Source organism: Rhinichthys klamathensis, unplaced genomic scaffold (genome assembly GCF_029890125.1).
Source record: "Rhinichthys klamathensis goyatoka isolate OS25496 unplaced genomic scaffold, OSU_Roscu_1.1 h1tg000760l_1, whole genome shotgun sequence".
In the NCBI taxonomy this organism is placed as follows: Eukaryota; Metazoa; Chordata; class Actinopteri; order Cypriniformes; family Leuciscidae; genus Rhinichthys; species Rhinichthys klamathensis.
The window spans coordinates 685,111-698,064 of NW_026607164.1; the positions used below are offsets into that span (position 1 = coordinate 685,111).

The following is a 12,954-nucleotide window of genomic DNA, read 5'->3' on the forward strand; positions in this document are numbered from 1 at the left end:
TGAGAGTGAAAGGGAGATAGAAAGAGGGGGAAAAAAGTGCTGGAAAGAGCAGGAGTGGAAGAAGAGTGTTTTCGTCGTCCAAACAGCTCTCTTTTCCTCCATTTCTCGTTTTGTCTAAGTATTATTAACCATTTAGCCTTAAAAAAAAAAAATTCTCAGGAAGTCCAGGCGCACTATAGTATTTTTTAGACATTCCCATCTCTTTGTTCCCTCCCATCCTGTTTGATTTATTACCGGTTTATTGTTTTTCTAGCCTTTCCGCCCCTCACATTCTACAGTCTTTCTTCCTCTCGTCTTCCATCCATCACTGTTTCAGGTCATGGTCTTTTGGGCCGTCCGTTGCGTGGCAGGTTCTCCACCGTGTTGCTGAGCCGATACTTGACGATGATGCTGTGCACGGTGGATTTGGGCATGCGGAGCTCCTGCCCAATTGACCCTTCCGACTTGCCGTCCTTCCACAGGTCCACCACCCTCTGGCGCTGCAGCACGTCATGTTCCTTTGTCTTCAGGCAGGACGGGGCTTCTGTGGAGGCAGAAAGGGGGCAGACTGTAGACACTGGGGGGTAGGGAGCGGTCAATCAGTGGCACAGGTGATTTATTGGAGTGGTGAGCCGCCATAATCATTTTTGTAAAAAAATTTATTTAATTTAATATTTCTTTCTCTGTGTTGTTCTCTTGTTCGTATTTGGGTTATGTTTGTAATGCTTAAAAAATTAATAAAATAAAAAAATAAAAATAAATCAGTGGCACAGTATCAGTCCTCAATATTGAAAGATAAAAAGCAACCCATAACTGTAGGCAGTTATGCTTAAAATACTCCTGCTGGAAGGAGGCCTTCTTCTCGACCAAAAGAAAAAGCATAAAACCTTCCAGTTTTTGAACCTCCCGCTCTTACAGCCAGAGTCGGGACGTCCACTGGCTGTGAGACGAGAGCAGTGACGCACTGAACTTTCTCAAGGTAAAAAAAAAAGAAAAAAAAATAGAGAGATGTTAGCGGTTCGGGTGGTTTTTGGGAAAGAAATCTGTGTTGACATAATGTATCTAAAACCGTTTGCTTCGCAAAGTTCACGACATGTAAAACGCTAAGAGTTTAAGTGGCAATGACTTAAAAAAGAAAACAAGCCGTGCTCGCCAAAGTCTTTATTTCTGACAACTTTAAGAATGATCGAGAGAGAGAAGTTACGGCGTCCGCTAGGCTTTCTACAGAGGTGCTCGCACTCCATTTTGTCTCTCTCCTCCCTCGCACTTCTCCTTCTTTCTTTTAGAGAGATGTCTGACCGGGTCCAAAAAATGTCCTATTATGGAGTACGCTAAACGGATCAACATAGTCTGTCCTTCATTTTTCTCTTCTCTTTTATATCTCTTTCTCTCTCTCGTTTTTTTGTTTAGTCTGGCATGCTGTTTTCATCTCGCTCCCTGGCTCGGTTTAAGCTGGGGTCACCGCAGTTGTCTCAATCAGGGACCAGAGGGTTCAAACGGGCCCCAAGCGGGGCATATTTTTAGCCAGGCGAGGGTTCAGTGTGTACAGCCTCAACAAACCCAATCAGCCTCTACACCCACCAGGATCTGAAGTCCCGGGCTATTTCAGTGACAGGCCGAGACTGAAAGAGAGAGAGACAGACGGAGAGAGCGTCTAGTTCTGCCTCCAGGGGGTTTGAAAAACCGGCGTAAAAGCACGAGCACATTTGTGTTTCTTTATGGGTTTTTTTTACCCTCTTAAAAATATCTGAGTAGAAAAGCAAAAAAATGTTCCCTCGGCTGAGCGATTCCTGGCACAGCTAAAGTCCTGGATAACTGTAATGACATTTTCAGAAAAAGCACCATGGCAAGAAAATATGCCTCCCTTAGACGCTGCGGTAGAAAGATTGGTATCAGGACTCTCAATCCACAAACCCTTCGACTCTGTACGGGTACAAACAGTCAGGACGATGGACAGAGTCGGGAATCGGATAGAACAAACAGAAAACGGCAAACAAAAACATCTACATTTGTTCTTCTCAGTGCTTCCTGCACACATATGCTGTTACAGAGCTAATATTGAAACAATAAACTCACTGGCAGGGCTAATCTGTTCTCTTGGACCAAAGATGGGGAACGTGAAATTATTTAGCCAAAATTCCACTGGGGGCCCGCTCAAATTAAAATGCAATTAAGTGTCCTAACCAGAATCATATTTTTGCAGAAATTTGAATACGTAAAAAGTGTGACTTATATCAGTCTTTTTTTGTTTGTTTTTTAAACTAAGGACAGAATATGTGGTTTCATTTATGAACAATAACATATTGAGCAAGTGTTTAAATTTGTAGCCATGTTTTATGATTTAAAAAAATAAATATACTAAATTAAATATGTGGAATACAAATCATTCCAGGTTCATTGGAAGTTTGGTCACTGATTAAATCTTTCTAAAGGAACAAATGCGACACATCTTCAAAGTGCTTCAGATCCAGCCTCTCATATACTGACCTCACACATTATTGTGAAATGGAGCATTTGTACGCCCACATAAACACAAATAGACTGAGAGAGAAAGAGTGAGAGAAAACAGTGGGAGAAAAACAGAGGGAAGTTGAATCATGTGTTGATTTTGCCACGTTAATCATGAGTAAAATCTCCATTGAGATCATTTATGGTAATTGGTAAATCGACTACATTTATATAGTTACTTCATTATATCCATTATTCATAATTCATTTATCCGTTACTAAATCACTGCTTGCTTAGTCTCTGCAAGCATACAGGACGAGCAGTGTAGGCCATGGTTATTGTAGTTATTATACTGTTAAAAACATTTTTTGATACTTAAAAGCTGAAATAAAATAAGAAGTTTTTCACCTAATATATATATATATTTATTAGGTGAAATATGTAAAATTATTTCAGTTAGTTACCAAGGCAACATTTAAAAAAATGTATTTAGAAATGTTTAATTTAACCTGATACACTAAAGTTACGAACTGAAAATAAATGAAATTAAATTAATTAAAAATAACAAAAGGACATAAACTGAAAATATGAATTTAAAAACATGAATAAAATCTATAATAGTATATAACCAATACTAAAACAACACTGCTGTAGTTTGATTCACAAACAAATGATTCATTTGAATGGATTATTTGAATGAATCAGTTAAAAAGACTCACAAAATTGGTTTGAATCAGTTGAAGAATGAATTCCAATCTGTGAAACAATTACTGATAAACATCTCAGTCGCTTACTGACTAGATGTTTACTAGACAAAGTGCAATGTGTAGGTAAAGATACACATTCACATCAGAGTTTTGCAAAAAAATGCAATTTAATTTAAAACATGTTACAAAAATTAGCATTGTTTTTGTTGGGGATGTAGTTAGACCTCATTATGGGGAATGTTGCAAAAACATAAATTCTCTTTCACTGCTAAAACTAAATTCACTGGTGTTTTATGGTGTAATTGTTTTTCCCACAAACCTGCTAATCTGAAAATTCACACTTTACTAAATTACCCAGAAATCCTCAGCTCTTAAATGTGCTACACCAAAGTGTGTCACCAAAAGAACTGCAAAAAAATGACTGCTTGCAAACAGGTTTTCAAGACACTCCCCTCCCCATCTGCCATTGGCCGGCCAAACAGTTGGCTCCGCCCCTCTCTTACGCCATTGGATGCTCAACCGTGCAGATAAATGTTTTGATAGCACCACAGAGCCACAGTGTTTACACTTTTCAGCAGAATCAACCTATGAATGGCCTACTTTAGCTGTCTCTGCATATTAAGCTGCGAAACGAGAATTTAACATCCAAAATCATTCACATTTAAGGCATCTAGCAGATGCTCGAATCCAGAGCTGCACACAAGAAGCACTTTGTTTTCACATTTTGAGACTGCCATGAGCAACAGATGGCAAGCAAATCTGCCTTTCAAATTTCAACCAACCAAACAAACATGTCAATACCCCCAGCTGGTCAAAACCGATTTCAATTGGACTCTCAATTAAACTTGTTATTTAAGAACTTCATAAAGTTTATGTTTCGAATTCCTTATGTCTTTTTCTACACACAAGCAGACCGTTTCTATAACCATCACAAACATTCAAATCACCTTGTGTACAAGCATTCAGTTTAATATGAGCAGTTGATCTTTTCATTAGTGCATTTGAAAAGCCTTTAAAATGGTTCAGAGTAATCCGAGTATGAGACCACTGGAAGCTGGTCTGGTTTTGTTTCGGTTATGGGCTCTTTCTGGGGATGGATCAGCAAAACTGACCTGATATGAAGGAGCCAGGGGGCATCTGGCCGTAGTTGGCCCCAGCTAGAGTGAGAGCCGCTGAAGGTGCAGGTGTGAAGGGATGGCCGAAGTTCTGTGGCGTGGCATACGGGCCTGAAGGAATAGGCTAGATAAAGAGAGAAAGAGAGAGAACGTGTGTATGTTATGAATCTGAGAAACCAAAGGGGCTTCATTTAAAAGCAGGTAAAAATACAAACTTAATTCACAGTTGTGTAAGATTAATGTTAAAACTGCACATTTTAATAATGCCAAGTGGCTGCAACAAACCAAAGAGTATTGGCATGAAGGTGGATGTGAGTGTGTGTTGGGTGCTAATTTGCATTTCCTATTCTATGACATGTTGTAGCATAAATAGTGTTTTCACACTGAAAATTCCAAATAGAATTTAAATACCCGGATGATGCACTTTTACCCCTTTTCCACCAAAAACGAACTGGTTCGGAACTGGTGCTGGTTCAAAGTTGGTTCGGAGTTGGTTCAACTTGCGAACCTTCTCAGAACCTGTTTGTTTTTCCACTGACTAGAGCGCCCAGCGAACGACGTCATTACATCACTGTGTACGTCGCCATACATCTTAGCTAGAAACGCTTGCAAGTACAACATTACTTTGGGATTATCTCTAACTCGTGACCCAAGAAGGCTTTAAAAACAATTGAAATATGTAAGTCATGTAATCTTTTCTGATTAGTTATGTACTCCTGTCTTGTGTCTTTTTTTTTTCTTTCCATTTATTTGTTCTATATTGTGACTGTTTTCTCCTTTGCTTACATAACGTTTTCAATAAAAAAAAAACTTTAAAAAAAAACTAGAAACGCTTGCGCCAACTTCAAGCATTACAATTACAATGGCGGACTACATCGTGGTTCTGCAAATGTTTCTCCTGGCTTTGCGATCCTATATTATGACGTAAGCATGACGTGGTAAAAGAACGGTTCTAGTCCAGCAAAGAGTTGGTGCCGCTTTGGAACCAGTTTTCCTGGCCGAGAACCGGTTCTTTGGCTGTCGAAACACAAAGAACTAGTTCGCGCGCAGGTACCGGCTCCGAACTGGCTCTCAAAATGCGTTGGTGGAAAAGGGGTAAAAATGCGTTGGTGGAAAAGGGGTATTAATAAACCAGGAAAGCACCAAAGAATGGAATGTCAGATAAGTCATGCATTTCTGTCAGGACCACTATCGGACAATTAGCATACAGTTAGGACTGGCGGTGTGGTTCTGTTCTGGGCGCATCTATGCAGCCTAGCATGGATAAGAGCAGGAAGAGCAGCAATAACCCAATTAGGGCAAACAGAACAGAACCAACAAGAATATATTGCAGATATCTTGCAATTTGGGTCGAGTTGGGCGAGCCATAAACTTTAAACATGGCGGAGGGGGGAATGTTTGCTGCTGTGACTGGTAAGCTTTATTCGTTTTTTTCACAACAGCTACATCACCTTAGCCTGGTAATACCAAACTCTGCTACTTCGCTTTGCTTCGTAGACAGAGTCTGGACTGGCATAATTGAAAAGGGTTTACTTTCTCGCGGTGGGGGGCGCTGGTCTGAAGTATAAAATCATTGGTTACCCGTAAGCCAATCACATAACGCAATCACCTATCTCTCCAACTTAAAGATCACCTCCATTCAAAATGTTTAACAAACACACTTCTTGTCCGGGCTTCAGTTTGCAAATGCCGGGAATATTCTCCACAACAGAGCGAATTGCATCGAATTGGTCGTTTTCGATTTCCCTAACCTAAAATACAATCTTAAACTCGGCGTTTAGCGTCTACGTCACGGCTCTCAGCCCGCCCTCTGTTCGTTGATTGGCCGGCTGTTTTCAGGCCGGAGGAAAACTGAGAGATAGGTCGCTATCTCAGACTGAGTACAGAAGCGAACTGAAATAGAGCGGACGTAGTCAAGCTAACATCACCTTGTCTTGTAATTAAAGTAATGCATATTTACAAACCTTTGGAAGCATTTTGTTGTTACATGTAGTTTCTGTGTTTCCCCCTTGATTGTGTGTTTGGTTCAGTCCTGTGACCTAGTTTTCCCCAGTCCGTTTAATTAGTCACTTCTAACACCTGTGTCTAATTATCATCACTTGTAACACCTGTCCTTCATTCTATCATCGTCATCTGTGTTAGTATATAAGTTCCCTCTGTTCATCGAGTCCTGGTCCGATCTACTTTGTACTATGTGTGTGAGAACCCTCTACCCGTCTGTTCCATGTGTTTTTTTTAATCAAAGAAGTAAAAGTTTAATTTGGAAGTTCTGACTCCTCTGATCATTCTACCTGCACCGTACCGTAACAATTGTCTGTTATATACACAGCGAAATTAGCCTGTGTTTGACTGAAATTCGAAAACTTTCAGCAAGCTGACTGACTAAATAGCGCTGTGAAAATGTATATGGTTGTCAATGAATGGGACGCTAAATATAATTTTGGCGATTTTCCCAATAAATAGGCAAGAATAAATCTGGTGTCCTCCTGTTCTTTCCGACAACAAAGCACAAGTAGGAAATGTCCGATAGCATGTGAAAGCTGCAATAAACCGTGCTCTTCACGCGAAGCAAACAGGACAATCACAAATAATTAAAACACACCCAGTCATTTTTAAAATGTAAATTATTCCTGTGACAAATTCAGCATCATTACTCCAGTCTTCAGTGTCACATGATTCTTCAGAAATCATTCTAATTTGCTGATTTGGTCAATTTAATGAGTATTCATTTATTTGAAAAAATAAAATAAAAATGACTGACTCCAACCGTTTGAATGATAGTATCTGTGAGAATATGTATATTGATATGTGTTTGTGTGTTTACCGGCGGGGTGTGTGTCTCGTTGCCTTTGTTGGCCAGTCTGCTGAGGATGCTCCTCTCCGACATCTGCAGGCGGGCCGTGATCGGAGGGACTCTGGAGAGTGTGGCCGGGAGCCGCGTCACGTCTGCCTTCATGTCACTCAGAAGCTCCTCCAGTTGGTTAAGAACTACACAAATGTTCATTATTACAACATGCCAAGTTGCAGGAACTAAAAGGAGCAGACAGGATTTGTTTTTAAAGTTAAAAAGCACCGAAGTGTAATTACTAACAGACAAAATACTATTTATAAATCTGTTCACTTAAAACCTTTATGAAGACTCTTTTTTTTAATAACGTACTTATAAATAAGAACAGGAACATATATTAAGAAAGTAAACAGGGTCAACTTTGATTTCATGTTGACTTTAACAACTGAACTGAGGGAGTGGGAAGCATCATTAAAATCTTTATCAAATACCCTGAAATTCATTCAATCCTTGAAACAATTCCAGAAGAGAGGTTTTTTATTTGTAAGAGAGGTGTAGTTATTGTAATTGAAATAAAGCCGAAATGTATTAAAATATCAATATTAAATGTAAAACTTAAACTTAAAAAAACAACATGAATAAAATCAAATCAAAAACACACATTATAAAAAAAAAACTAAAATTAATTAAAGCTACATAGAAATATAAAACACCCCAAAACTAAATTAAATACTAAAACTTAATGAACAACTGAAATGAACAGTGAACATATAAAAATAAGAGTTAATTGAAAATATCAATAAATACTATAATAGTATACAGTATAAATTAAACTTGTTTTGAAACGCACCAAATACGCACCTTTTTATCAATATCAGCTTTAAAAACTGATCCAAGGTTCAGAAAGCGAACTAAAAGTGATTCAATTGATTCTGATTGTCAAAAGTGAAGTTCACTGGCAGTTCTCTCAGCAATTGCAGCTAATCATAAGAGTGACATGCCAAGTAAACTGGTATCCAATAAATGGTTTATCGCTACAGTTTAAACAACACGTTTGAGAAAACTCCAGGACAAATAAAAAAGGCCTTGTGTTCTTGAACTGTTCGCATATCAGAGCTGGCGGGAACACTGGTCCCGCTGGATCTACCCAGAAGCCCTTTATCAGACTCTCAAGACGCCAGCTAACTTTGTCTGAGTTACACACAAACATATTCCCTGTGATACATCATTTCTCATTAAAAGATATTTACGAGATAAATCACACACACACTTTCCTTACCCTTATGCAAGACAGCATTGGCAGGTTTGTTTCCAGCAAGCGACTCCTTGCTGAGATGCTGATGTGACTCAGCTAGACATTCAACCTCGGCAAAACGGGCGTTCAGGGCCATGGCCGGGTGAGTGGGGTCCTGGGTCATGTTGAGGTACGCAGCCCGACGCAACTGCTCCTCTATCACCAGGGCCTGCTCCAGCAACTGAGAGAAAGATGTAAAGATGTGTGAAACTGTATCTTTACAAAACCGGTGGTTCGGAAGTCATGAGTTTATAAATGCTGCTAAATAAAGCCCTGCTGCTAAAATGATTAAAAAACATTTAGATTAGAAACTTTCCTTGATCTTTTTGTCATATAAGAGGTCATTGTACTATAAAAATATCCTGTAAGTCAAGAAAAAGCTTTGATTGAAAGTGACCAAGCTCAGAAAACGACTTGTTTCGGATTTTGTCACATTATTATGCCAAAGTGTGACCAAAGACCGCCTCTGCAGAAGAAGATCAACGTTTACTTCTACATCTTGGCCTCTTCAGCCCCGCCCAGCGATTCTCGCACATGTTGGGTAGTAGTAAATACGAGAGACGCAAACGCAGGATTACTCCAGCAAACCATAGAGATGCCTCTGAGGATTTCAAATTCAAGACGTTTTGCAGTGGCAAGTTGTGGTCGTTGAAACAGCCTAATGTGATCCTAACATTAAGAAAGATCCAGATCGCGTCAGTAAGACACTGGTCGTTTATTCGCTTCATTTTCCTGCGGATTAGTTTTTTTTTGCAAACGCAGCTTTTCTGAGAGACTAAAAGTAAAAGATGCAGTGGCGGCTACACTGGATCCGACAGTAATGTCGCAACCAAGATCGGAGTTTTTAGAAATAATCGTTTTCTGTGATAAAAACGGGGTTTTCGTGTAAATGAGAGGCCAACAAACTGCAGGGAAATATCTGCGTCTTCCCTTCGTGTAAACGGGGCACGAGCGGCAATCTTCCGGTCTCTCTTTGAATCCAACAAGGAAGGGACTTAAACTGTAATTCATTGGCTGGCCGCTAGAGACAGGCTACAAAAGAGAGTCAATCCCATAGAACCCCATGTTAATATGCCCAACTTTACAGCAGAAAAAATTTTTAACAGGCTGTTACAAAAAAGTGGTTTTGGTCTATATAGCAATGTTTTTTACCCTTCATGACAATTAATTTTTTTAGAACTCATCCGTATAAATTATATTAAGCCTTAAAGTTCTGCATAATTAAGGGCGTGGCCACTTGAGTGACAGGTGGATTGACTTTGCTCTCACTACTAGCCATTTGTCTGATGTCTGTTAGCCGTCCCGTCACCTCAGCTAATCCCGACTCTTTGCTCATTTACGGTTATCCGGGAGTGACGCGCTGCCAAGATGGCGACGGCCGGCTCCGCCCACTTTGGGCTTCAAAAATGCTCTTCATAAACTTCACGGGGTGATGTCACGGACACTACAGTCACTACGTCCATATATTTTTACAGTCTATGGTCGCAACACACAAGTGTGAGTAACAGTGTTTTTACCATGTGTCACTATTGCTTTGTCTATCGTTTGAAATCTTTCCTGAAAACAATAAAAGATTAATGTAAGAACGACAAACGACCGTCATTCATTCATAACACAGTAAGTTATCCCATATAACTGTGGTAACTCCCAAGTACTTAAACTTTTATGTATGGCTGAATTTCACTGGTTGCCATTTTTTCAACCAATTTTTTTTCACATTTTCGGAAGTTTTCAAAACAATTCCACACGTGTAATGACGGTGAAAATTATTTTAAAATGCAAAACTGTTACCCAATCATAGCAGTGGGCGTTTACTTCCAGAGTCTTCAATGCAACACGCCCATCAAAACGGAGTGTTTCAAAGAAAGGGACAAAAACAGGATAGTTCTGCTTAATATTTATGAGAAAACTGGGATTTTTTGAAGAATAGAAAGTTTAAAAAAAACAGCATTTATTTTAAATAGACTTTCGCTTTTGATTAATTTGATGGACCCTTGCTGAATAAAAAGGGAAAAAAGACTATCTTACTGACTATCAGGGCTTGACATTAACTTTTTTTTGCTTAGCAGCCACTGTGGCTAGTGGTTTTCAAAAGTTACCAGCCACTCAGCATTTTCACTAGCCACAATTTTGACATTGATACCATAGGGAAAAACTGCCATATAGATATTTTTAACATTATCTCATAATTTGGCAGCAGATTTATTAGGCTGGTGTCACTTTAAGACCTGATGCACGGATCCATTATACTGTTACACATGCGTTTTCTTTCTCAACATCTTACGTTCACTTAAAACATAACTGACTGTGTTTACGTGAATACTCGCCAAGCCCGGCATTTTGACATTGTTTTGTGTGTATTTGACTGTTTAAGTGCAATAAGCAGCGAAAAATAACTTAATTTAGTGCTGAGAGGCGGCTTTATGTGCTGCACTTTGGGTGTGAGCACAAAATCTGCAGGAATGAGTAAAATTATGCACAATACGCACACTCTTCAAAATTCAAGCCCTGTAACAGTGAGTAAGAGTGAGTGAGGAGAGGCGGGTTTGTGTGTCACTCGCTGTCGGAGAGATGAGAGAGAGAAAGCGCAGCTGGTATCGTGTATCTATTCTGCGGAAAATGAGTATTGTAAGAGTTTCAGATATTTCAGCATCGATATGGATATTTTTGACAACACTACATTGCAGTTAGTTTATTTTTTCAGATGCCTTTTTAAGACTACAATTAAAAATGCATATATTATATATAAAATTCAACCCACCAAAGTGTCTAGTAGTGACTGCGCTACACAGCACTGCTGAAATACACCCGCATTTGGCGGGTTGGTGGGTGTTAACGTCAAGCCCTGCTGACTATAAACATTTGAATGGTGGTGTAGCTTTTCCTTTTCATTACATCAGGTAAGCACAAAAATAGTCTCAAAAAAGACAATGGAAAAAAGCATCACGTGTGAAAGAGAAAAGCGGCTGAGAGAGCACAAGGGAACATTAAAAAAAGACAAAGATTGAGAACACAGAGCTGGATCGAGGGAGAGCGAAACACGGAGGAAAGTAGGCCACGAAATAAAAGGGAATTTAAGAAATTGACCAGAATTGACAGAAGAATTACGCCTGGAACGATAAACCATTCCAGTGATTTACGAGCATGAGAAAGCACCAGCTTCCAATTAAAAGAAGTTCCACTGGAATAACAGCAGCTCTCAGGTTGCTCAACGCATACCGAATTATGTAAGAGAAGAAGAGAAAGACAGAGCGAGAGAAAAAGAGCAAGAGAGGCTGAGAAAAGAAAAAGGAGGATGTAGAGAAAAGGATATGAAACATGTGATGAAAAGAAAAACAGGAAAAACAACGAGAGACAGGGCTGTTTCACAAGAACGAGTGTCAGCATATTCAGGTTTTGTGTTTGCGATTGCGACGACATGGAGATAAAATCTCCCAGGCAGGAGTCAGACAAACAGCAGAACAAAAGGTAGAGGAAGAAGCATGCCAAAGAAAGACACACGAGTATATAATTATGATACAAATGACAGAACGAAAGAAGCAGCTTTCAAACAATGACCTACCACAACGCAAGAAAAAACAAGTGCCACAATGAAACTAAATTAAACTCCACCACGGATATCACAACAAACAAAAAGAAAAGAAACTAAACAATTTTTTTTCATTTACAACATACCTTAAACCGTCTGGCCAGGAACTTGTTTTTCATCTCTAAGAAGTTTCCCTTGTTGGCTTGAGTTTTGAAAGGTTCGTTGACGATGGCGAACTGAGGGTCGTTCTGAATGTCCTGCCACCGGGCGTAGCCATGGCTGCAACGGGTCAAGGATCAGACTACTACAACCTCAGGGTTTCTACACATTTTCCTTTTCCATATTTTTCCAGACTCAAGCTCTCTGTAGATGTCTATAGACTATATGCAACATAAATGGTTCATACAGCATTTTTTTTGCATTATATTTGGTATATAATACAGTCATCTATAAATATTTTTATTTTCTGTTCTTTTCATTGGTTTTCTCAAAGTAATAACATGCGCTTAAATGATATAAGAAACCTTAAATGTTTTAAAACCTGCGTATATTAAAACGTCGGTTTTGATTCTGTACACCCTGTTTACTCCTGGTGTTAAGATGCGTTTTGGTCGATCGGATCACAAGTGGACGAGGGAGACACATTCCCATTTACACGTTTACACCTGGTGTTTTAATCCGTCTCTTTTGTCCACTTTCAAACACTTCTGTCCTGATTTCTTCGAGAGGAGGGTCTATAGGCGGGTAAATGTATGGGCTTTTTCAGATCTTTCAATCAAATGGACAAAATAAGCTCACGCAATTTATAAATATACAAATACTTGGTACTTTAAAACGAATTTGGGTCTCCAGCCGACAAAGTGCAAATCCCGTCTGGCCAGCGCTTCCCATAATGTTTACGCATTAGGTCAGTAGACGGAGAGAAGACGGTCTTTTGTGGCTGTTTGAACGCATTCGATCACATGAGCGTTTACACTACGAAAGCAATCCGGTCGAATGCGTTTTCGACTCCCTCTGGAAGTGGTCGAAAGTGGACAAGCTTAAAATGTTTTAGACCCTGTTTACACCTGTATTTAGTGTCGTCCACCCTTTAT

General features: G+C 39.4%; 1 protein-coding gene across 4 annotated transcripts in view; it reads right to left on the minus strand.

The window, feature by feature from the left end:
- chd3 (chromodomain helicase DNA binding protein 3) overlaps window positions 1-12,954 on the minus strand; it is a 73,989-nt gene that overhangs the window by 8,214 nt on the left and 52,821 nt on the right. Inside the window, exons 36-40 of one of the 4 annotated variants that reach the window (XM_056242847.1) lie at window positions 12,007-12,139; window positions 8,317-8,512; window positions 7,074-7,237; window positions 4,247-4,373; window positions 200-523 (exon numbers count right to left, since the gene is read on the minus strand). In XM_056242847.1, the coding sequence (XP_056098822.1) occupies window positions 318-523; window positions 4,247-4,373; window positions 7,074-7,237; window positions 8,317-8,512; window positions 12,007-12,139 (826 nt within the window). In that variant the 3' untranslated portion in view covers window positions 200-317. Of the gene's footprint in view, window positions 1-199; window positions 524-4,246; window positions 4,374-7,073; window positions 7,238-8,316; window positions 8,513-12,006; window positions 12,140-12,954 lie in introns of those variants that run through there. The other 3 variants (XM_056242846.1, XM_056242845.1, XM_056242848.1) reach the window with 3 other exon arrangements.